This window comes from Panthera uncia, assembly GCF_023721935.1.
Source record: "Panthera uncia isolate 11264 chromosome B3 unlocalized genomic scaffold, Puncia_PCG_1.0 HiC_scaffold_1, whole genome shotgun sequence".
In the NCBI taxonomy this organism is placed as follows: Eukaryota; Metazoa; Chordata; class Mammalia; order Carnivora; family Felidae; genus Panthera; species Panthera uncia.
The window spans coordinates 29,563,462-29,589,865 of record NW_026057582.1 but is presented as its reverse complement, the minus strand read 5'-3'; the positions used below and the strand labels follow the sequence as shown (position 1 = coordinate 29,589,865).

Below are 26,404 nucleotides of genomic sequence, written 5' to 3'. Positions count from 1 at the left end.
GTGTCGTGTTCTCTTCCTCTCTCAACCGCCTGGCAGGCTCCTGCCTGTCATGGGTTTGTGATGCTTGAGTTGCCCCCTGCTCCCCACCACTGCCCCAAGTCACCCTGTGCCCTTGTTTCTACGATGCTCTGGTTCCTAACCAGCCTAAGCACTCCTTGAAGGCAAAGACCCCAGATTAGGGAAGCTCAGTAAACGTTCCACAGTTGAACGATGTTTGGTGCGGATGTGAAGTCTAAGATTTATTGAGTCGAGTGTATCCTGTATTTATAGCTTCAGGGAGAGGCTGTGAGAGCCCTCTGTGCGCATGACCTTGTGTTCTACTGCAGACGCCGGTTAATATGTTGCAGTTCCTTTTCCGCTCTTTTCAGGAAATGAGACCACAAACAAGTCTGTGTGTGGTCATGGTGGTTTAGTGGAAATTAACCAGGACCACCAGGTGATCCCCACAGGCCCAACACACCGGTATGGAGACTGAACTTTACTAGTGTAGACTATAGTAGACACAACTGATAGATGCCAAAATCAGTGGGTGACAGTTGCGGAGGAGAAGGATTGGCATAATCTCAAAGTGTATCCCAAAGATACTTGTAATGTACTGTCTGGCAGGTGCCATCTTAGTGGAGTGAATCCAAGTCCATTATCATGAACCCCATGAAGTGGTGGTGCGCTGAGGTTACATCATTTCTGTGGTTCTCTTGCCCAAAGTACATAACTTCAGTCCAATCACGTGAAACCACCAGACAAACGCAGTTGATTGGTAAGTACTTTTCAAAGGTGTCCAGGTCATGAAAGACTGGTAAACAGTGAGGAACTGTGACAGACTACAGGGGACTGGGGAGAAATAACTGAGTACAATATGGGACAGAAAAAAAAAAAAGGGCATAGTGGAAAAACTGGTGAAATTTGAATAAAATCTTTAGTTAATGGGATTGTACCAATGTTAATTTCCTGGTTCTGGTAATGATAATTGTACCGTATGTAGCATTGGAGGAGGCTGGGTCACGGATGTATGGAAACTCTCTGTACTGTTTTTGCAACTTCTCTAAGTATAAAGTAACTAAGATGAAAGTAAAAAACCAAAAACCTCAGGTGAAGTCAGTTACTGGAAGCTACCATAGGAACCATCCTCATGAAATCTAATGCTTACCCAACTTGCTGTGTCGAAGTGCAGCAAAACCACCACCATGCTTACAGATTTCCATATTCCAAAGAATTTCTATACTCTTTGCTGTCTCAAGGAAGGAAGGGATCTTTAGCTCTGTTATTTCAGGACAACTTGATAACACAAAATAAAAGCCTGTCGCCTGTTTTCCAACGTGCACCTCATTATAACTGTAGACACCCAGTGAGCCCTTCATCCTGAGCTCCAAAATCAGGTGCTCCAGAAATACTTGCTCTGTTGTATCAGTTCCTTTCCTCAGCTTTCTGATGGAGCCGCTCCTCTGTACATAGTGGCCATTCATCTGAACTTTAGGGCAGAGAGAGAGATCTCTAAGTGCATTGGAGTCAACTTAGAAGCATTTGATGGTAGAGAAGCATCAGCAGAAGCAACATCTGTACCTGGTAGACAGCATGTGTGTGGGCTGTGCTGTTTTTTTGAGACACACTGCGTTGTCTCTGACCTACTGAGCAGTGGTGACTTCTCCCTTGACTGCATTTGTTGCTGTCTCTGAGGGACATTATTCCAGATCCTTCAAAAGCATTTTTATGTAGGAAGATGCCTTGCAACAATATCCCTGGTAAGGAGGGACAAAGGATGTTTTAAATACAAAAAAGTGTAGTTATAGACAGGTGTTTCATTGTTAATTTCTCTCATTTGAATGCTATATTTTTTCCTGAGTTGGCATTTGAATTAGTGTTAACATGAAAAGTAAGGAATTACACTAGTATGCACCCTTTAACTTTAAAGGTTTTTTTAACACTCATTGGCCATTTGCAAACCAAATACATATTTTTATACTTCAAAAAAATCTTCCCATCATAAAAGTTATATATATACTCGTCATAAAAAAATTAGTAACTATAGAAAATTAGAAAATTAATCTTACAGGATTGCTAGTGATTTTATTTGTCTCATCTTTTTAATATATTCCTATTCATGTTTTCAGTAAGGTAGAATCATTAAATACAGTTTATATATTTCTTCGTCGTTCTGTAATTGGCTGTGCCATCATTTATTTAAAGTTTTCCACCTATTGCAAATTTCAGTTTTCCAGTTTTTTAATTTTTTTTTTTTTTTTTTTATTGAGAGAGAGGGCATGAGTGAGGGAGAAGGTCAGAAGGAGAAAGAGAAAGAGAGAGAGAATCTAAAGCAGCCTCCACACCCAACACAAAGCCCCACATGGGGCTCCAGCTCACAAACCATGAGATCATGACCTGAGCCAAAATCAAGAGTCAGACACTTAACCGAGCAGCCCAGGTGCCCCAAGTTTTTCATTATACATATTGTTGACATCAGATGTTCCTAAGTGTCTCTCCCACCCACCCCCACCCCCCACCATTGACCTATTTGGCAGTTTGGCAAAACCTATGGATTCTTGGAATAATGTTTGTTTTACTCAAATTAGAATAATGTTTTTAGGGGCAGCTCAGCGGGTTAAACGTGTGACTTTGGCTCAGGTCATGATCGCATGGCTCGTGAGTTTGAGTCCTGTGTCCGGCCTTGTGCTGACAGCTCAGAGCCTGGAGCCTGCTTGGGATTCTGTTTCTCCTTCGCTCTCTGCCCCTCCCCCCCTCCTCTCAAATATAAATAAACATTTAAAATTTTTTTAAAAGAATGTTTTTAAATACATAAGATAAAAATATAAAGTGTTTAAATACAAAATGTTTATTTAAAATTTAAATGTTAAAAATGGTAAAATACAATAGTGTTTAAAATTTTGTAACATAGCAATAAATGTGTTTCTTATGCATTATTAAAAAGATCTAGTATCGGGTCTGATAATTTTCAAAGTAGTGATGAGCATAACTGATATTTTGATATGCCTGCAACAACTATAATGTGATATGAAAATATCGGGGGTTTTTTTGATGTCAGAGTCACATGTGTACAGCTAATATTACTGTAGTATGTTGCCTGCATTTATAATGGACAGAAATGCTACATTTCATTTAACAGCTGGTGAAAATAAAAATTTTTTTTTCATTTAAGTTCATGGGCCCCCTGATTTCTATCTATAGATAAGATTAGAAACCTCTGGCCAAATATAAATGATCTTGTTATGTAACTTCCCCCCACATACCCAGTTATTTCCATAAGGTAGACATCTGTAAATCAAATGCTGTGGCCTTTGCAGGGACCTTGGTTTTTATTGCCGAATTGCTCTTAAGAAAGCTGAGCTCAGAGGGGCACCTGGGTGGCTCAGTCGGTTAAGCGTTGGACTTTAGCTCAGACATGATCTCACAGTTCATGAGTTCAAGCCCTGCATCGGACTCTGTGCTGACAGCTCAGAGCCTGGAGCCTGCCTCACATTCTGTGTCTCCCTGTCTCTCTCTGCCTCTCCCCCGCTCATACTCTGCCTCTCTCTCTCTCTCTCTCAAAAATAAATAGAACATTTTAAAAAAATTTTAAAAGAGGGGCGCCTGGGTGGCTCAGTTGGTTGAGTATCTGACTTTGGCTCAGGTCACGATCCTGCGGTCCGTGAGTTCGAGCCCCGTGTCGGGCTCTGGGCTGATGGCTCAGAGCCCGGAGCCTGCTTCTGATTCTGTGTCTCTCCCTCTCTCTCTCTCTCTGCCCCTCCCCCGTTCATGCTCTGTCTCTCTCTGTCTCAAAAATAAATAAAACGTTAAAGATTTTTAAAAGAAAGCTTAGATCAGAAAGGTCTGACTAGTATGTTTAAGCTTGTATAGTTGAACATTTTCTTGCCTACTTGGAATATTTATAGCATATATTTTTTAACATTTATTACAGGCCCAAAACATTTTAATTTCATCACTAATGAGATTAAATTTTCAAAAATATAATTACTGGCTGTTTTTCAGAGATAATGACCAATAACCCCCCCCATTTTGATTGTTACTCTTTATTTTCCTCTTGTTTCAAATAGAGTTTTCTTTGAGCTTTTTGCCCCTTTAATCATTTTGCTGCAGTTTATTAATGTCAACATAACTTTGTATTAAAGTCTACCTTTTATTGGCAAGTTAGGGGGCTAGTATGGGCTGCTTAGTGTCACATGCTCTTTTGAGCGCATTTGTGCTTAATTTTGGCAAGTTTGGCAAGTAGACCACCCTACTTTTTAAGAGCTACCTGTCAAAAAAAGAATTGGAACTTCAGAGCACTGTGTACTTTGTAAATGTGCACAATTACTCTTATGCAACAATAATTATAAGCTTAGTGGAGTGCTTTGGGACAGAATTCTGGCATGTGGCCAGTCCTGTGTAAATGTCCACATCCATTACTATGACCTGCTTTTGATTATGATGCAAAGTCCTGGGCTATTTAGTTCTCATGGAACCTCCGCCCTTTATAATTAGGATGAGCCCTTTGGGGACCAGAGACAGAATCTCTGAGTGGTGCGCTTCTCGGAAAGAGCCATTCTTCAAAAAGTTGGCCTCTTGTTACCGCTACTTTGCCAAACCTATGTCTCTCATTTTAAAAGCAGAATATGCTGCTGTTGTTTTTCTTCTTCTTTTTTTAAAATTCTCCTAACTTTAGATCTGTCTTTTCTAACCTAGTTATTAGTCTTATTAAGATGGATAAGTTGCACGAAAACAAAACATCTGAACAACTTAAACCCAAGAGGCAGAGATGAGCCGCTCTGCAGAAGCATGTGGTCCAGTGAGCAGGCTTCCTAGTTGCACCCAGATTCTCCAGTAGAAGTGTCAAGGGTCAAAGTTCAGGTCGACTGCACTAACAGTGGCACACTTGCAGCCCACCCAGTAGACTGTTTCAGCAAACAGTGGCTTAAAATACTGAACATGGTGAAATAGTTTCAGTTGTCAATGGTTCCATTCTCTGACCTGCTGACATGTAGGGAGGCCCAGGTCTGTCAGCTCAGCACAACTATCTTCAGTGCCTCCTGCTGCAGGGACTTAAGGTGCCTTTTCTAGAGAAAATGGGAGGGTTTTCGCTTTTCCTTCTGCGTAGTCCATTAGGGTGACTAAGGTTAGAATATGAACATTTTTGTGACTTCAGCATATATTGCTAAGACGCTTTCTAAAATGACTGGAATCAATTCACAGGGCCACCAGCAGAATATGAACGTGACAGCTCAGCTCGGCCAAGCACCAGTTTTCACTTCAGAGATGTTGTTGCTAGTTTGTCAGGTGGGAGATAGCAGCTGAGTTTCATTTGCTTCCCATGTCTTTGATTCGCGTTTATCACATCTAATTTTCCTATTTAAATTTCTAAGTTGACAACTTTAAGGAAATATTTTAAGTTTACAAATTATTTCTAGAAAACAAAAACGTAGGGGCGCCTGGGTGGCTCAGTCGGTTGAGCGGCCGACTTCAGCTCAGGTCATGATCTCACGGTCCGTGAGCTCGAGCCCCGCGTCGGGTTCTGTGCTGACCACTTAGAGCCTGGAGCCTGTTTCAGATTCTGTGTCTCCCTCTCTCTCTGATCCTCCCCCGTTCATGCTCTGTCTCTCTCTGTCTCAAAAATAAATAAACGTTAAAAAGAAATTTTTAAAAAAATGTATTTTTGTTCATAATTCTACACAGTGCAGATTATGCTGATCTCCCTAGGGAAATGCACAACTGAAATTGTATTACAAAGTCTGCAAGTATGAAAACCACAGGAACAATCCAGAAAGTGCTGGTTGAAACCCCGTAACTCTTCTGATTGTATTTTCCTTTCCTCCTTTACAGTTAAAATACGGGGCTCTCCCCCCCCCCCCCCCCATACACTTGTTTTACACTCAGCTCATGACCAGGTGATGTGACTATACTTGATCTAATTACTGGAGCTTTGAATTGTTTCCTATTTCCCCTTTCTAAGATTGTGAATTTTTTATTTATTATTGTGAATGTATCAACCAGAAATACAGTTATTTATGCGGAATATTCTAGTGATAGCAGAACTACTGATTGGCACTTTCTGTATCATCCTTGTTAAAACTCAGGAACCAGAACTAAGAACTTCAGACTAAATATTTGTTTAGGTGTTAAATATGGAAAATGAAGGCGGGGGAAGTCAACCATCTATGAGTAAAATGTTAACATCTCTCCCTTTAAACACAGTGAAGCCTTGCTTATGGCACATCAAGGAATAAAGCTTTTGTTTTTATATAAACCCTGTTTATTTTTTAAAAATCTGATTTCATATATTTTCAGAGATTGCTGATTAAGATGCTTTTAAGTAATCTAAATCTTTTCTGTTCTGGGAATATGAAACCAATCCAAAACCCAGGTGTTTTTAGTTTTTTTGGTTTTTTTGGGGGTTTTTTTTGCACACAATGCAGAAATTGCTCCTCTGGCCACTTAAGCAATTTGAGTTCAATAAAACTTTCTTTATGTATGATCTGGCTAGTTCATCCCTTAAGGCATCAAATTGTATTGGACTTTTTTTTTTTTTTAATTTTTTTTTTTAACGTTTATTTATTTTTGAGACAGAGAGAGACAGAGCATGAATGGGGGAGGGGCAGAGAGAGAGAGGGAGACACAGAATCGGAAGCAGGCTCCAGGCTCTGAGCCATCAGCCCAGAGCCCGACGCGGGGCTCGAACCCACGGACCGTGAGATCGTGACCTGAGCTGAAGTTGGATGCTTAACCGACTGAACCACCCAGGCGCCCCGTATTGGACTTTTTAAAATTCATAATATAGTATCAGGAACTTTGGGGAAGATAATGTTAATATCAAATGGCTAAAAAAATGAGCTTTGGAATCAGTATAAGATCATATATTTGAATTCTGGCACTGTTTGCTGTTTGCTAGTTGTGGCTGGACAGTGACTTATTCTCTCCAAATCCTAGCTGCCACATCTGTAGAAAAGAAGGAAATCTCTGTATTTTCATGGTGGACACGAATATTAGGTAGAATGCTTGGCAGAGCACCTCAGTGCACGACATGATATCATTGTAACAGAATGTGTGTGGTATTGGGTTTGGCACTCCAGTATGCTGGCACCAAAATGTCACTGCCTTGGGTGGTATAATGCCTGCATGTCAACTCATCTGTCAGGAGGTTTATCTACCCTACTTGATTGTCCAGTTCTTCTCCCCTTCCCCTCTCCTCCCTCAGACTTCATCGTCCTGAGTTCTCCCATCACACGCTTCCAGGCCTTTCTGTAACACTCATCCGCAACTCCCCTGCTCTTGTTCTCTCTCTTTCCCCTTCCATCCTCACAAAACACAAAGCTGATTTGTGGATCTGGCTGGAAGAGCCCTGTGGAACTGATGAATAAGTCTGCCAGCTAAGGGTGTAGGTAGAGGGCTGCTAGGAAAAAATAATGGCACAGCCAGGGGCAGGTACAGAAGGTGCTACCCAAAGCCTGAGGTGCTAAGACGAAGGTACTGAGCTTGAAGGACAGGCAGAACCAAGACTGGCCAGAAGGACCAGATAGGATGCCTCTAAAAAGGCTGGCATTTTGGTTTATTAATGTTTTTTATTTATTTTTGAGACAGAGAGAGACAGAGCATGAGCAAGGAAGGGGGAGAGAGAGAGGGAGACACAGAATCAGAAGCAGGCTCCAGGCTCTGAGTCATCAGCACAGAGCCCGATGCGGGGCTTGAACTCACAGACCGTGAGATCATGACCTGAGCCGGAGTCGGACACTCAACTAACTGAACCACCCAGGCGCCCCTGGTATTTTGGTTTAAAGAAAAAAAATCAGAGTCATTTGTCTTAAGATCAAAGTTTAAGGACTCAGAAATTCAATTTAAGGTGACATACTCAACCAAAGTCCACTGCCAGAGAGTACACAGTACATTTGGATTTTGAACTGAATAAAGGTATGTTCGTGTAGAAAGGGTGTTTTTCTATACTTCTGTAATCCCTGGGAGCAGAGAAAACAGACAGTGTGCACAAAAAACAAGGCTCTTATTCTGAGAGTAAGTCTTTTTTTAAAAATTTTTTTTTTTCAACGTTTTTTTATTTATTTTTGGGACAGAGAGAGACAGAGCATGAACGGGGGAGGGGCAGAGAGAGAGGGAGACACAGAATCGGAAACAGGCTCCAGGCTCTGAGCCATCAGCCCAGAGCCTGACGCGGGGCTCGAACTCACGGACCGCGAGATCGTGACCTGGCTGAAGTCGGACGCTTAACCGACTGCGCCACCCAGGCACCCCAAGAGAGTAAGTCTTACTCAAGTGGAAACACATTTTGGACAAGCAGAATCTGACCATGATAGCAGTGAACTTAACTCAGGGAACCAGACCAGAATTCCCATCTATCCCATGAAACTGAAATAGAGGAACAAATGGAAACACTTGCTTGGAGCTCTTTTTCAAGGAAAAAGGAGAAAAAAAGTTTCTGCACCGACACACACAAAAGTTTACAAAGTCTGCCTAGAGTTATCAAACCAGAGATGGGTTTGTTTGAAGATAGAGTCTGGATGAAATACTAGAAATCACTTATACTTCTCTCCGGAACATTTCCCAACTCATAAATGTACTTATTTAACAGCTGTGAAAAATTACAGAAAAATATGATCAGAATTTAATAATGACACACAAAACTTTACATGACCTTAAATTTCTTTTCTGCTTTTTAAACATTGAGTTTTATGCAGGGTTTAGTTTCTTTTTTATATTTTTTAAATGTCTATTTATTTTGAGAGAGAGAGAGAGTGAGCAAGGGAGGGGCAGAGAGAGAGAGGGAGAGAGAGAATCCCAGCGCAGAGCCTGATGCGGGGCTTGAACTCATGAACCATGAGCTGAAACCAAGAGTTGGACGCTTAACCAACTGAGCCACTCAGGCACCTCCTCTGAAGCTTTTTCAGTGTGTTGAGCTCTTTGCTCCTTCAGTAGACGGCCCCAGACTGCTGTCTTGTTTTCCTTTAAGTTCTTGTCTGCTCTTTCATGCGGTTTCTGTCTCTTGCCTTTCCGTTTTCTTCCTTGTTGTCAATTGTTGTATCACATTGCCGTCCGTATGCAAGTCCGTAACAGCCCTACACTCTGGACTTTGTCAACCTCTGGAACGATCACACCTCTGAGACAAAGCAGTGAGCTTGAAGACCAGACAACCAAGCTTATTAAAATTGTATGCGACGTAAGAGTAAACAGCCCCTGAGTGTGATTCACACGTGCAGAGCTTTGAGGGTATACAGAAATGTTTGTAGTGAATTTTGTGACCTCCATTGAGTTGCTTTTTGGTTATCCATGTGTGAGCGGTTCATTGCCCGTATTCCCATTGTGTTTTCTTATTTTGAATTTCCAGGGAGTATGATGACGTTCTTGGAGAGCCCTCACTCACTATATGATTGTATCTTTTACGACCACTCTTTAGTACTTGTAGAGTACCTTCATATACATTACCCAAATTTTAAAACTATATGATTAGATATGTTATGCTATTATTTCTTCTTACTCTCATGGCTTTTCAAATGCTTTTATATTTTGCATGGGAATGACACATATTTTCAAATGTATGCATTTTGTATGAGGAAAATTGACCGTGTCACGTCTGAGTCATTTAATGCCTGTGTCACATGTAAATGAAATAGGACCACGTAAAGTGCTGTGAAGAATAAGTTATCCACTTTAGTTTTTCATATATTTCTGTGTTTTGTGGACTTCCTCATCGGTGAACCATCTCATGTATTGACAAGTTTTATTTTTTTTAAAGAAGTATATACTTAGTGTACAGTGAATATCATTTAAAGAAATTTTTTTCTGTAATTTAATTTTGATCCTGACTTTCCATCTGGTCAAGAGGAAGGTAAATTCAACACCAGTCCTTTGGAGTCTTGAGCAGTGCAGCCCGTTTGGGGAAGGGCCCTGAATCATCATGTCAGTCACCTGGCCACACTGCCTCTCTAGGAGGGACCTGTTATCCCAGCCCTCACGTGCCCTCCAGGTTCATGGCTCTGTAGGTCGCCTTTCGTGCCCACTGCATGGGAACCACTGGTAAGGTGCAAGAGCCCCATGCTAGACTTCCACCTCCTGGGCATACTTCGAAGCTCTGTCCTTATAGACCCTACTCTTGCTGGGAGCAGAGTGCGACTCGGTGATTCACAGACCTTTCTGCTCTCTTCAGTTCTGGGAAGTCTTTTTTAATCTGGGGGAAATTCCTCAATCCTCAAACTCTGTTCTCAACAGATTCAGGGTTTTGTTGTTGCTATTGTTTTAACAAAACGAAGGAGCATTGGCACAAACCTTCCCTTAGGCGAGGAAGCCCACATAATGCAGCCCATTTAAATGGTAGAGTATGGGGCGCCTGGGTGGCTCAGTTGGTTGAGCGTCCAACTTCCACTCAGGTCATGATCTCACACTCAAGGGGTTCGAGCCCCGCATCAGGCTCTGTGCTGACAGCTCGGAGCCTGGATCCTTGCTTCAGATTCTGTGTCTCCCTCTCTTGCTCCCCCCCACCCCCCCCCACCCCCCGCCTCATACTCTCTCTCTCTCTCAAAATAAATAAATATAATAATAAAAATTTTTTAAACAGTAGAATATAGGGACAGAACACAAATCTCTTTTAAAAACTATAGTTAAATAGTAAGTTGCAGAGGTAGTGAAAAAACAGAAAACTCGATAGGCCACCTCTATTCAGTGTTCTGTTCACTGAGACCAAACTTGTGTATCTAAGTCTCTGTTTCTGTAACTCATTGAAGAATATTTGTTAAATGCATTGACATTTTATTGAGTGATCTTACTATCAAACAGAATATAACATTTTTAAAGTGTTATGTGAATGTTCTAATTTTGTTTTGTCTTCTTTTACCTAAGAACACTGGAACTATTTTGGGGCCGATGAGAATCTTGGACCAGTGGCTGTGAGCATTCGGAGGGAAAAGCCAGAAGAGACGAAGGAAAATGGATCTCCCTACAACTACCGAATAATTTTTAGAACCAGTGAGGTAAGTTGCAAACCAGAAAGATTGAGACTCGATTGGAGTGAGGAAAAAATGGAGTGGTCGCAGTAGCAAAGCAATTAAATTTAATAGCACATAGTTACAAATGCTTTTGAATAAACAAAGGCCCCTTTCATTCATTCTGATGGTGATGGGGGTGGACATAATGGTTAGATTTGGATCCTTCCTTTCCATGGGGCTCTGGATAGATGCAATAAATGAATGGGAGTTTTGATGCAGAGAAAGATACCTCAGTTAAGTGTGGCCCTAGGAAATTGGAGCCCTCAGAATTCCAAAGTGGATATTGCATATCCGGCTCAGGCGGCCAGAAAGCCCTGAGCCAGCTTGAGCCAGGGGCCTTACAGATGAGAGAGGGTCACCCAAGAGTAAACTCACTCTTACAAAGTGTTGCTTAGGCCAGTTCTTGACCCAAGAAGAGGGAAAGGCTCTTTTCTTCTTCCATTTTGCTGTCTCTTGAGCCTGTTACCTAGGCCTTTTAGAGACAGAATGCAGACCAGTCAAACCCAGGGCTATCTAACTGCACGTTGAGACAGGCTCTTGGAGCTCCTTAGGAATCTAGGCACACATAATATGTGAGTTTTTATTTTAAAATGAAATTTAGGTCAGAAAAGAAAAGGAAAAATAAAATAGCTAACGGAGCAGGGGTTTTTTTTGTTGTTGTTTTAAACTCATGAACAAGTTTGGGACAGTGGTTTGCTTTCTTTGTAAATATATGTATAGTTGTGCCAGTTATGAATTTATTATTGCCTCCCTGCACCAAATTCACTTTAGGACTGTTGTGAGGCATTAATGCCTAATACTCCCCTGAGGTATGTAGAAAATAATGGGTTTGAAACTAGTTTAAATAGGACAGTTAACCTCATTTCCCCCATTGAATACAAGGCATGTGTCAGGGGTTGGCTTCACTTAGTAATTGTTCCTCAGCTTGAACTCGGGGGAAATTAAAACTAGGATTTTTAAAGGCACAAGTTCCATTTCTCACGTGTGGTACGCGGTGGCCAGAGAGGATTGAAGCGCTCTCTTGCCCTAGTGTACTTTCTCTCCACACCAGAGCTAATCGCTAAGCAGGGTGAATGCTTTAGTTGAATGTAGAAAAGCACGGAGAACATGCTGTTCTTGAAGTTGGACTAGGTGGTTGCCCCTCTCTGGCTTCTTGGATCTCTGTGAGCCTGTTACCTTACTTCAGGTGTTTTTGCCTGTTCTTACCTGTTTCCTGTTCTTACCTGTTTCCCTCCCAAGACCACCCCCATTTCAGCCCCCACCATGTTCTTCCTTTTCTGTTTTTGATCCATTTAAATGCCTCTTCTTGCCACTGTCGTACCGTCCTTCATGCCAGAGGTCAAAGTTTGCTAAGTGAGGGATTTCTTTCTCCCGTCCGGTCACTTCGGTCATTGGTCTCCATGACCATCCCTTCCAGCTTGCCTTGCCACATTCCCTCTCTCCCTCCAGCGTTAACTGCTATCCTGAGTTCATGTGATCCCTCTGCCATGATCGGTGGCTCTGTCCTTTCATCCCTCACTCCCTGGGCCCAAAGTGTTCAACCTGCACCTCCCCCTCCTTCCCTGGACTTGCAGCCGCTACTCCTTCCCTTTTCCGCTAGCCCGTCTGGCGAGCCCTGCAGTCCACTGACTTAGCCTGTGATTGGGACATCCAAGTCAACTGTTACTTGTACTTCAAAACACCATCACCACTTGCCTTTATGTTCAAATTAATGTTTAGCTGACAACTCTATTATTGAGGGGGTTCAGGCCGGAAACCTTAAAGTCACACTGGACTCTCCTCCCTGCCTCCTGCCCCCACCCTGGCTGTCAGCAAAACTGGTTGACTTTGTTTTCAAGATATGCCCAGATTTCAACCCCTTCTTCCATCCCATCACCTCGGCCTGGGCCAGGCCACCACCATTTTTCACTGAGAACCTTTCTTCCTGCCTCTGCCCTTAATCCCTGCATCCTTTCAGCCCAGGAGGGATCCTTTCGAAGTGTAAACCGGATCTGTCATTCCTCAGTTCAGAATCCTTTAGTGGCTTCCCATCTCGTGAGAAAAAACCAGTCAGTGTCCTTTGCTAATTTAGGAGAGCATCCGTTCCCTTGGTCTTTCCAGCCACGCTGGCTTCCTTCCCCTCTGGGCCACCGTGACACCTCTGCCTCGGGGCTCGGCTGCTCCCTGGTCCTCTGTCCTGCTGTGTTCTTCCCCTGGCATCCTCCTGACTGGAGCTTTCTCATTTCCTTCTGACCTTGACTCCTAAACCACAGGGGCCTTCCCTGGCCACTGGATCTAAAATTTCTGCTCCCACATATCCCATTTCACATCTGATGTGAGGCTTTCTTTTTTCACGAACATTTAATACTACCTCACCCACTGTACTTGTTATTTTGTTTGTTTTCGGTCTCCCCCACTAGAATTTAAGCCCCGTGGGGATGGGGACTGTTGTCTGAGTCGTTCACGATGACATGGCTAATGCCTAGAATTGTACAGCCGTGCTCTCCCTTCCCCTCTGTCTCCTTCCTTCATTCTCTTTCCTTCCTCTCTCTCATGTGTATTTAATGGAGTGCCCCTAGCTTTCGTGGAACTTTTTCCTTTCCGGTGAAAGTAATCCTTAAATGTGGTTTAATGGTACTATCTTAATGAGGCTTTTCATACAAAGAAACTAACAGAAGTCCTCTGATAGAACCCTCTCTCGAGGTCCGTCCCCACCTGACAGGCATGTTGCTCCTTCCTCTTTCGTTTCGATAGAAATCATCAGCGCACAACACAAACAGAAAAACATCAACGTGTTTGTAAAGCTGACAGTTTCTGAAGAAAACCTTGTGACACGTGAGTGTTTTTAAGCAAGGTACACAGGGACTCCTAAGGCCTCTCGTCTTGTTTCTGGAAATCATTAACAGAAATATCAGTAATGCTAGTGATCCAGTTATAAAAAATGAGTCATGCTTTTTCTCCTCTGCTTTGGCTTCCTGGAGGTGAGCTGCAGTCTTCTCTGTGCTACAGGATTAGCATTCCCGGGCTTGGTTTCTCAGCTGAAAATACTTGGAGCCTCTGTAGCTTCCGGGCTCCAGGCACATTACCTCAGGGACAGAGGAGCACGGTACCTGGGTCTTTCGGCAGTTTCCCATAACTCAAAACACAATCAAGCAAACAAATCCGAGAAACCATTTCTGTCAGATTAGGTATTAAATCATAGGAAAATGATGTGTTTTTACACAAGTGTTACTTGAAACCAAATTATTTATAAATGAAAGAAGAGATACTAATCAAGTGAATAGGACCTTGTTCTTGGATTGAGAGCAAGATGTTGGTCAAGTTTGCTTTTCCTGCCCTCCTCCCTCTTCTGCATCATCTGGCAGATGTTAGAGGTTTTGCTTCCCTGGTGGTTTTTCCTTTGGCCTCCATTTTGCTGCTAGACACATATCATGCCCTCTTTGCCTGATTCCCGGATGCTTGCAGCTTCCTGCTCACCGTATTGTCTGCCTGCGGCTTCTTCCTCTGGCTTCTTCCTCTTGCGGTTCCTCTTGAGGGACGCATCACCCTCCCCATTCAGACAGGGTCTGAGGTTGCCCCTAGGAGCCTGATGGGTGCACACGCCCGCTCTGGGCTCTCCCCACCCTGTCCTTGCGCTGTCGTCAGCTCTGTCTGCGCCATGGCCGTGGCTCCTTCACGCCCATGCCCCGTGCTCTCTCATCTCCGTGCCTTTGCTCTCTGACATTTTCCAGAATCCTCCCCAGGTTTCATGGTGCCTTTTCAGTGCCACCTCTTCTGCGAGGGCCTTTTCTTGTGCTCTGAGCCATGATGCTCTGTTTTCTGCCTTTGGACTCTCTTGGGCCCCAAACTTGTTACCCTTTCCCAGTAAATACAGCCTTCCGAATTCGTGGTTGTGTGTCTCTTCCCTCGCACGTGCCACACTTGCCTGTCGACACGCCCTCCTCTGTTAGCTCCTGTCACTCCCGTGTAACCTACAGGCTTCCTGGAAAGGGGTTCAGTGCAGTGGGGCTTTTTTCTTAGGTCACATACAGTGTTTACGTTACGTTAACAACTTAGCCACGCGACACCTTTTGGGAATTGCAACCGCTTTGGGCTTCTTGTTTACTCCCACAAATCGTCGTTACACGGGGAAATTTCTTTGCTTCTGTTTATTTCATAATAATGGAAAGTGTTTCTAGAAATAAGGGGAAATCTAAAGTAATTTGCAGTGCTGTAGACTCTGCTGCTGTACTAACCACAGTCATTGTCTTCTTGTGGTAGCATTTGGGGATATAAGTAGTTTATGCTTGTCCATGACATCTTATGAAATTTAAAACTTGACCCTTATCTTTTGTAAATCAGAAAGGTATAACATGTAAATCCTGAGCATTCTTCAGATGTTTCTCTGGGATATCTTCTTAATTTCCTGGTTAGTGACATTTTATAAGCCATATAAAGGTCTAGATCTTACTGAGCTCTTGAAGGAAATACTTTATTTGGCTTTAAAGTAGATATCCTTGGAAGGCTTGACTCTGAGTTCCCTTGGGCTTGTCTGGGTCTTCTTGAAAGTGTTGGCCTTGGGGCACCTGGGTGGCTCAGTCGGTTGAATGTCTAACTCTTGATTTCGGCTCAGGTCATGATCCCAGGGTCATGAGATCTAGTCTGGCATGGGGCTCCATGCTGAGCATGGAGCCTGCTTAAGATATTCTCTCTCTCTCTCTCTCTCTCTCTCTCTCTCTTTCTCTCTCTGTCTCCCCCCTCCCTCTCTCCCCTTCTCTTCCTCCGCCCCTCTCCCCTGCTCATGCACAGTCTTTCTCTTTCTGTAAAAGAAAAAAATAGGGGCACATGGGTGGCTCAGTTGGTTCAGTGTCAGACTTTGGCTCAGGTCATGATCTCACAGTTTGTGGGTTCGAGCCTTATGTTGGGCTCTGTGCTGACAGCTGAGAGCCTGGAGCCTACTTCTGATTCTGTGTCTCCCTCTCTCTCTGCTCCTCCCACACTCATGCTGTCTCTTGCTCTCTCTCTCTCAAAAATAAATAAACATTAAAGAAAAAAAAAAACAACTAAAAAAAAAAAAAGAAAACAAAGTGTTGGCCTTGTTTTTCATATACAAAGTATCTAAGCCTTTGAGAAGTCATTCCCGGCTCCTCCAGGGCATCTGAGACTAGGCCTTCAGAGCATGTGATGTATTTACTCCTCTCCCACACCGAGAGAGACCTCACTGGAGCACATGTCTGTTTTTCAGCTCATGACCCTGAGAGGTTCAGTCCTGGAGGATGCCATTCCCTCAACGGCAAAGCACTCGACAGCCAGAGGACTGCCCCTGAAGGAAGTGCTGGAGCACGTGATTCCTGAGCTCAACGTCCAGTGCCTGAGGTTGGCCTTCAACACTCCCAAAGTCACAGAGCAACTCATGAAACTGGACGAACAAGGGGTAAGTTTGGCTTCTGGGGGAAGACGTTCTTGTCGCTCAGATTTCCCGCTAGGTGTCCAGAATACAGAGCTTAAGGTTTCTTTTTTGACCCATTAAACGGATGGCATTTATTGCAGAGCATGGTCGGTCTCTTTGCAATTACGCATTTTCTGTTTTCCTAACTCTCTGAACTCTGAACATTCCTCATCTGATGAAATTTTCTGTGTCAGAATCGATAAATAGGGTTCTTAAACTGTGTTCAACTCTTTTAGTATAAAATCTTCCATAAATGCAGTGAATTTTTCAGGGATTCTAAGAATAAGTAGTAGCAATAAGAGTAATATATTCACCAGGCTCTGTTTTCAGTGCCTTCAATATGTTACCCCATTTCATCTCCCAACCCTATGAGACTGGCACCATTAATGGAGACCTTGTCTCCATTTTAGAGATGAGGAATCTGAGGCATAAGGAGATGGAATAGTAGGCCCAAGTTCACACAGTTAATAAGTTCAGAGCCTGTACGGTTAGCCACTGTCCACAGTACAGCTGTTCTTAAAAGCTTCAGTTTTTAAAGCCTATTTATACCACCAAAGATGTTTTCTAGCCAAGATTTCTAAATACAGAATTTTAAAAATTTGTGTCCCAATTAGTAACAAAATGAAAATGCTCAGGATTTTCTTACTTCTATGCTTCCAGTACTTCCTGTGTGGCCATTTGGTCAAGATGCAGCTGGGCGATAGGACAGTCCATACAGAGGCAGCACAAGGGTAGAGAATGAAAAACTATGATCTCACAAATCCACTAACCGGGGAGCGGGCCCACATTCTGCTTGGAATAATTTGAACATCTGGGCTAGTTTTGTTAGATGTTTTATTTATATACTCTGACTCTTTGAACGTCCTTGAACCGTTTTAGCCATATTACATCCTAGTAATATGAGTGATCATAGCTTTATTATTGCATTAAAAAAAACACCCTCCAAAACACCGGTCCCTTTATTGAATGCCATTTTATGAACTAATTTTGATGGTATCTCCTTAATTAACCAAAAATTCCAACGTTATTAAAATGAATGGGAATTTTAAAGTCTGTCTCAAGGTGTGTTCTTTTAATTCAGCCACTAGGGATATATTGGGAACCAATGGTTGGACACAGCTTTTCTCATCATGACTCTCTCTCTTCATTCGTTTCACTTGTGAGAAAGGCCAGCTGATGTCTGTGCCACGCGTGGACCTCCAGCAGCAGGCTGTGCATGTCCACGTTTATAACATGGAAACAAGGGAGCACTTTGAATGTGTCAGAAGACTGCCGGTGCACTAGTGAGCTTAACTATTGGGGGGCTGTTTTCCAGTAAGTGTTCTGAAGATTCAGTCTAACAAAGGAGGAATAGAGAAAAATGAGGATTAGGCTCCACTGTATGGATTCGGTCTTTTCAGTGACCATGTTTTTCAAGGAGAATACATTAAAACAAAATTTTTTTAATGTTTATTTATTCTTGAGAGAGAGAAAGCATGAGCAGGGGAGGGGCAGAGAGAGGGGGAAACACAGAATCCAAAGCAGGCTGCAGGCTCCGAGCTGTCAGCACAGAGCCCGATGCTGGGCTTGGACTCACGAACTGTGAGATCATGACCTGAGCCGAAGTTGGATGCTTAACCGACTGAGCCATCCAGGTGCCCCAAGGACAGTCACATTTAGACACTGATAATGTAATCACAAATTGAACATTCTAAGTCCTACATTAGAACAAGTTATTTTGTGGGACCGCTAGCCCATGTTATGCCCTCTCTTAGTGATGAACTATTCGTAATCCCATCAACACAGAAAAAATAAGACCACTGTACAGTGAGTTCAACTTAAATTGATTTAATTCATAAAACTGTCCATTCTAAAGTTAGGGCTTCTTATGCTTAGCGGGTATTAAAATGATCCTTTCCTTCATAAATTATTGATGATGATATATGTTAGTTGTTTTCTGTAATGCCTTTCCTCTGCGAAATTAAAATTTGGCAACCGATGGGCATCTCCCCAGTTTTATTTTGGAAATTTTACTAGGCAGTAGAACCTAAAACTTTAAAGCCTGATCTTCCATATATGCAATTCTAAATCTGAACTAAGGGGCACCCCCCCTTGGCCTCTGTCTTTTCATTTATGTCTCCATAGCATTCAAAGCCAGGATTGTGCTGGTAAAAAGCACATGACATGCATACTTAGGCGTTTAGTCTGGGGAGTTCTTTTTTTGGTAGGAAATCTCATTAATGCCTTGGAATCATTTCGAGAAAATGATTATTTTGGTGCCTTGTACATATACAGATTTCTTTAAAAAAAAATGCATGTAAGTGCAGTAGATTACACATTTGAATCATTCATTGCAAAACATTTTGTTTCCATCCTTGTCATCATTTTAAAAAATTTCATGCTTTGTACATCCTTACATTTAAAAAGATTTGTAGAGTGATACCAAGAAATTAGACTCACTGAAAAGAACTTCTAGATCTCCCTTTAAGTTTTATTTAAATGATTGCTTTAGTAGCTTTTTCCCTTTAAACAGCTTACATAATTATGCTTGGAAAAAGAAAACATTGTTTGCTTGCTTCATTGTGGCATTTTGCCTTTCAGATCTCTGTTGCTTTATTTTCTCATTTTACCACTTTTAAAAGCCGAAATGAATAGAAGGACGAATTAAAATTATGTCTGTAATATGTAAAAGAAAGCATTTCACAAAAATATAAAAATGTGTTCTTCATTTGACTAGACTGATATGTTTGCAGGAACTGAAGAGGCATTTTAATTCCTAAAGTTTTAGAAATGAATGTATGCTTATCCCAGTTATGTATGTGGCTTATCCAAGCTTTTACATTCTCCTCCCTGATACTTTTCTGGGCCTTTCACTATTCATTGATGTCCAGGTCCATCATCCTGTACAGGGCAGTGACCTACCAGTGATTTCACACTGTCAAGAGTTGGGAACAGTGTGTGACTTAAGAACATCTGCATCAACTCTGGACTTAGTTTATCCGTCATGGTTCTAGATCTTCACTTACTAGATAATTGAGAGCATCACTTATGATAATAACAAATTAGATCAGCATGTGTGTTTACTTATCACACTTCCATAAGCACTTCACCACACTGCCTGATTTATTCGTCCTAGTGCCCTGCACGGAGGTTCTAATTATTGGCCTGGTTTATGGTTGAGAAGATGGAGAATGTCGGAAGTTCTCAGTGCTGTTTTCAAAACCCTCAGTAGTCCTGAACGCTGGGTACACACATTTGCATAATGCTACCTTTCGTTTATAAGATTTGCAAGTTATATTTTTTCAGGTCTTGAATTATTTTGATCCTCAAAACTATGCTGTAAAATATCAGGAATTTCATCATCCAAGCCGGCTTTTTAATAACATAGCCAAGGGGCGCCTGGGTGGCTCAGTCGGTTGAGCGTCCGACTTCAGCCCGGGTCACGATCTCGCGGTCCGTGAGTTCGAGCCCCGCGTCAGGCTCTGGGCTGATGGCTCAGAGCCTGGAGCCTGCTTCCGATTCTGTGTCTCCCTCTCTCTCTGCCCCTCCCCCATTCATGCTCTATCTCTCTCTGTCTCAAAAATAAATAAACGTTAATAACATAGCCAATAGTTACTTATCAATTTGCCGGATCAGCGCCATTTTTCTTCATCAGTCATTTAAAAAGCACCTTCATTTCACCTACTCTGTGCAAGGGGAATGAAAAGCCACCATGCCGGGCACATGGTGAGCCCTGAGGGACTCTTAGCTGTGGTTGATAATGATAAAATAATAAAACTTGTTAGTAGCCCTTTACATGCGCCATCTCATTGAACATTTGCAAGCATCCCATGAGAGAGCTGCTGTCATAGGTAGTATAATATGTTATGCTTACTGTCATAAGTAAGCACAACTGTTTCAAATCTAATAAATGCTCGTTGAGTAATCACTCTTGGCGGATTGTTAAAGACTATGGAGAGTAAATGGGCTAGTAAGACACAATCCTTCCCCATGAAGGAGACAAGGTCATCAATTACTGTAATGAAAGTCAGGTTTAATATAATGAGTGTAATAAAAGAACGGCAAACAAAGAGCACTGGAGGTGCAAGCCAACAGGGCCAAGTCATGATTGGTTAGGCCCATTTCCAAGATGGGCCATGGAAGGGAAGAGGGTTTCATCAGGCCAGAGAACAAGCAATGGGGTGGTCTAGATTCCGAACAAAAAGCACAAAACACAGAGGGATGAAAGCACAGCGTGGTTATGGCAGCAAGCAGTCTTGTTGCGGAACAGGAGCGTAAGGCACATGTAAGAGAGCAATAAAAATAGATACTTTTTATTGGGCAGTGACCAAGCTAGGTACCATGTGAAGCAGTTTACATGAATTACTTTAATTAATGCTCAGAATCCTTTGATGTCAGTGCTTTTATTGTTCTTATTTTACAGACAAGGACGCTGAGGCACAAAGATGCTGAAAGACCACACCAGTCACAGTTAGGATCTGGTGGAGGCGGGTTTTAAATCCAAGCATTCAGACTCCACAGCCTCCCTTCTTACCCAATGCACTAAATACCCCATCCTCCTTTTCTCTCCCCTTGAGTGGGAGAGGAAACTGGAAAGATGGCTCTCAGCAGTATTGCTGCTGGCTTCAGTGCCCAGAATTAAGTAGAACATGTTAAAGTACTATAGCCAGTTGGCAGTAGAGAAAATTGGTAGTCCTGTTTTCATTAGGAAACGTCAAGTTTCATGTATGTGGTAGTGGTTTTCCTAAGTGAGTGTCTCCACTGTTTTTCTAGGTAATTATTAAAAGTGCAAAGAAATGAAAATATTTTGGGGGTTTTCTATTCCTTAAAATCTTACCTTCAAGTTATTGACATTGAAGGGGAAAGGTGATCATCTCTAATTAGGTTTGCAATATTTATCTGAAGAACAAATGTTAAGCAGCAATGTTTATTTGATCACAAATAGCACTGATTCCTTGATTAAGGACACGGATGAAATTTGCTGCTGACTTCGCCTATTCATTGCCATGTTGCATTATTTTACTGAGGATAAATGAGTTTGACCAGCTGCTTTCTTCTTTGATTCAGGCAGCAAGATTTAAAGAACGAACCATAAGGAAGACATTTTTCCCAAGACCCATTTTGTATGAATGAGGCTGTGGCAGAACAGTTGCCATTCCTGAAATTTTATCCTAGATTATGATAACAGCTAATGCACAAACTAAAGTTCAGATGGCCACACATCGGTTCTAGACAATTCATGGGTCTGTATGTACATCATCAGGAAGGAAATATACATGACAGTTGTCAGGTCAGTGGAAGAAGGCAGTGTGGCATTATTGGTAGCTTTATCTTGTCTGTTCACAAGTGATGATTACTCTGCACTGGCTCCTCCGTGCTCTTTTGCCTGGCTAAGGCAGGGACGGGTGACTTGTTGGGAACCTTTCCAGTGGTAGGGTTCTATGATTAACACAACCGACAGCAGTGGCATTTGGAAGACATTTGGCTGTGGAACAACCGCGGTTTGCAGTGGTGGAGTTCCGCGTGGCAGCGACATGCAGTGAGGACCCTTTGGTTCACAGTCCAGAGAGTGCAGCTGTTTCAGGCCCAACTTTGAATTGTGGATTGTGTCTTAAATTCAGCATTAAATTAAAAATTTAAACTAGTTCCTTTCCCATGGGAATAAACTAGCTAATATCTTCAAATGGTGCAGAAATCCAAGTAATTCTGTTTATTTTGAGGGATCTCATAGTTATCAGTTTTATTAGTTTCTTACATATTCCTGTGTCTCTAACCAGACATCATCAAATATGCATCTAGAGTCTTCTGCCTTAGAATATACAACACGCTCCGGACATTTTCTCTTTTTCACTGAGTAATGTGTTTTGGAGACCTTTCTATGTCAGTATACAGAAAGCTTTCCCATTGTTTCTGTGGCTGCATAGTATTCTATTTTGTTTCTGTACCATAGTTTATTTTATCAGGTGCCCTAATGTTGGGCACTTGAATTGATTCCACTCTTTTCCTGTTACAAACAATGCTGTAATGAAGAGCCTTTTTCTGTATAACTGAAATTCATCTTCGTGTCAGATCAATTTAATACCCAATATGAAGCTTTTTATTTTTGTGAGAAGTTTTGCACAACATTAGAGAAGATTATTTCGTGTGTGTATAGAACATGGTATGCCAAAGATAAAAATAGATCAGAATGGCTGTGCACATATATAAATAATTTTGACAGCATCGCAGTCAGATTTTTAAAATAACTTCCCTACCCAGTATCCATTTCATTTTTTAAAAGCAGTTTTATTTTTGTTAGTAATTTCCAATGAGGATACATTTTCTAACATCATATTTTGCTCACAACACTGAATTTTTCCAGTCTCTTTGACATTCTTTTTTTAGGGGACAGTAGAGTGATGAATCTTTAAGAAGTGGTTTAAAAAAGTTGTCATGTTTATAAAGAACAAACCAAAGTAAATGCTGTCAGGGTGAATCATGAGGATTTTTAAAAAAGAACAAGAACTTCATGTCCGGTAATGACACACTAGTTTGTTGCAGACCAGACCACCCAATGAGAAGAACCAGGAACACTGGACAAAATATTTTTAAAAAGTAAGTTTGTAGTTTCACATCTGGAAATACGGGGTATATCTATTTTTTTCCCTATTCTTCCTGCTAAGTACAGCTAAATGCCTTGTACATTGTATGAAAAGTAAACATAAAATGAATCTTCAGGATAGAGAGGAGGCAGACCGGCTAAGGACCGTGGGATTTGGGGAACAACACAGTGGTCGTTTGTGATAAAATGAGAATAGAGGGGAACTTGCTCAATTTAATGAAAAACATCTACCAAAAACCTACAGCTTATATCCTCCTTAATGATGAAAGACTTAGTGTTAACACGGCAGGGATATACAGTGTCACCATCGCTATTCGACATGATACGGGAAGTGCTAGGCAGCACAGTAAGGCAAGAAAAGGAAATAAAAGATGTTAGAGAAAGGGAAAAAAAAATAAAACTTTTCCCTATTTCAGGTGGCTTGATAGTCTATGTACAAAGCCCCGAGGAAGCTACAAAAACTTCCTAGAACTAGAAGGTGTGTTCAGCAGGGTTGTGGGATTCAGCATCAACTCACAACAATCGATTTGGTATCTTTGTCGTTTGTATTAGTTGAAGGGTAGTTGACGCACAATGTGACATTAGCTTCGGTGCACTATAATGTATGTACATTATAGTGATTCAGCCAGTCTGTGCCTTATGCTCTGCTCACCACAAGTGTAGCTGCCTACCGTCAGTCATCATACAGCACTGTTACAGCACCATTAACTGCATTCCTTATGCTGTATCTTTCATCCCCATGACTTATTCATTTCACAGCTGGAAGCCTGTACCTCCCACTCCCCTTCATCTGCGTTGTCCTTTCCACCCACCCACCCACCCACCCACCCACTCTGGCAACCACCATTTCTCTGTATTTATAGGTCTGTTTCTGCTTTGTTTTAGATTTCACATATAAACAAAATCATATGATTTGTATTTCTCTGACTTACTTCACTTAGCATGATACTCTCTGGGTCCATCTATGCTGTCACAGATGACAAGATCTCATTCCTTTTTATGGCTGAGTAATATCCCATTGTGTGTGTGTGTGTGTGTGTGTGTATATACACGTATATATATATGTGTATATATATATATGTATATATACACACACACCACATCTTCTTTATCCATTCTTCTATTGATGAGCACTTAGGTTGCTTCTGGGTCTTAGCTATTGGAAATAATGCTATAATAATCATAGGGGTTAATTTATCTTTTTGAATTAGTGTTTTCATTTTCTTTGGGTAAATACCCAGTAGTGGCATTACTGAATCATATGTTATTTCTGTTTTTCATTTTTTGAGGAACCTCCATACTGTTTCCCACAGGGGCTGCCCCAATTTACATTCCCTCCCAACAGTGCACAAGAGTTCCTTTTTCTCCACATCCTCACCAACACTTACTATTTCTCATGTTTTTTACTGTAGCCATTCTGATACGTAATAAGGTAATATTTCATTGTGGTTTTGATTTACATTTCCCTGATAATTAGTGATGTTAAGCATCTTTTCGTGTGTGTCTTGGCATCTGTATGTCTTCTTTAGAAAAATGTCTGTTCAGGTTCTCTGCCCTTAGTCGTGCCCCAGTTACTTGTTTGGGGTCATTTTTTCTTTGATGTTGAGTTGAATATGTTCTTTGTGTATTTCAGATATTAATCCCTGATCAGATATATCATTTGTAAATATATTCAGTAGGTTGCCGTTTCCTTTTGTTGATGGTTTCCTTTGTTGGGCAAAGCCTTTTTGCTTTGGTGTAGTTCTCAGTTTGATTTATTTTAATGAACATGTGGAAGCTAAAATTAAAATACAATATCACTTCTAATCCCATAATAAAAAATGAAATGCTTGGGTATATATCTAACAAAACATGTATAGGACTAGTGTGCTAAAAACTATAAAACACTGATGAAAGAAATTAAAGAAGACCTAACTAAACAGAGAGACATACTATGTTCATGGATTGAAAAACTCAAGATTTTAATGATGTCAATTTTGCCCTAATTAATATACAGTTAACACGATATTGAAATCCCTGTAAGATTTTTTTGTAATTGTAGACAAGATTATAAGGCAAAAGACCTAAAATATCTAAAACAATTTTGAAAAAGAAGAATGAAATGGGAGAAATCATTGTATTTGATTTCAAGACTTATTATGTGACTACATTAATCAAAACTGCATTATATTATTGGGAGGACAGACTCATAGATCAGTGGAACAGGATAGAGAAACTAGAAATAGCACCCATCCCCACATATATCCACGTGATTTTGACAAAGGTGTAACAACAATTTGATGTAGGAAGGATAGGCTTTCCAAACAAAGGTGCTGGGACAATTAAATATCCATAGAAAAAATAATGATGTTGACCTAACTATTACACATTGTACAGAAATTTATTCAAATTGATCATTGACTAAAATATAAAACTATACAAATTTTGACAGTGATATAGGAAAAACTTTTTGGGATCTAGGACCTGGTAAAGAGTTCTGAAACATAACACCAAAAACTTGATTCATAGAAGATAACTGAGAAAATGTATTCATCAAAATTAACAATATCATGTAGTGTTTTTTTCCTTAGACATTCGTTGTTTTATGCGTGGTTTGGGGCCTAAGTTCAGCATAAAGTTTCAGATAAAAGTTAGGTGGCAAATTAGCCTTGATTTCATGAGGGCTGCAGAAATAAAAAAACAGAGTTCAGGGATCACTGAATCTGTAAAACAGTCATTGAAAATCTGGAGTGGAAAAACAAAGGCAAAAGTTAAAATTTAAATAGATGTGTTTAAGAGCATATTAGAGCAGAAGAGAAAAAATCATTTCTCTTTTTCTTTTCCTTTTTCTCTCTTCTCTTCTCTTCTCTTCTCTTCTCTTCTCTTCGTGACAACATTTACTGTAAGTGTTCTCTTTAATCTTCATCCCCTAGTTCCCCCTCTACCCCCTCCCAAGTCTCCTCTGTTGACTATCAGTTTGTTCTCTATAGTTAAGAGCTTGGGGGCGCCTGGGTGGCTCAGTCAGTTAAGCATCTGACTTCGGCTCAGGTCATGGTTTCACGGTTCAGGAGTTCGAGCCCCACATAGGACTGTGCTAACAGCTCAGAGCCTGGAGCCTGCTTCAGATTCTGTGTCTCCATCTCTCTTTCTTCCCCTTTCCCACTTGTACTCTGTCTGTCTCTCTCAAAAATAAATAAACATTAAAAAAAATGTATAGTTAAGAATCTGTTTCCTGGTTTCTCTTTTTCCCTTTGTTCGTTTGTTTTGTTTCTTAAATTCCACATATGAATGAGGTCATGTGGTATTTGTCTTTCTCTGACTGACTTGTTTCATTTAGCATTATATTCTCTAGATCCATCCATGTTGTTGTAAATGGCAAGATTTCATTCTTTTTCTATGGCTATATAATACTTTATGAATGTGTGTGTGTGTACACGCGCACGCACATGTGTTTATACACATACATAC

At 41.3% G+C, this 26,404-nt stretch overlaps 1 protein-coding gene across 13 annotated transcripts in view; it reads left to right on the top strand.

The window, feature by feature from the left end:
- SIPA1L1 (signal induced proliferation associated 1 like 1) overlaps positions 1-26,404 on the top strand; it is a 361,673-nt gene that overhangs the window by 240,674 nt on the left and 94,595 nt on the right. For all 13 annotated transcript variants that reach the window (XM_049612534.1, XM_049612538.1, XM_049612526.1 and 10 more), the window contains 2 exons: positions 10,825-10,955; positions 16,174-16,362. In XM_049612534.1, coding sequence (XP_049468491.1) covers positions 10,825-10,955; positions 16,174-16,362 — 320 coding nt within the window. The remainder of the gene's footprint in view (positions 1-10,824; positions 10,956-16,173; positions 16,363-26,404) is intronic.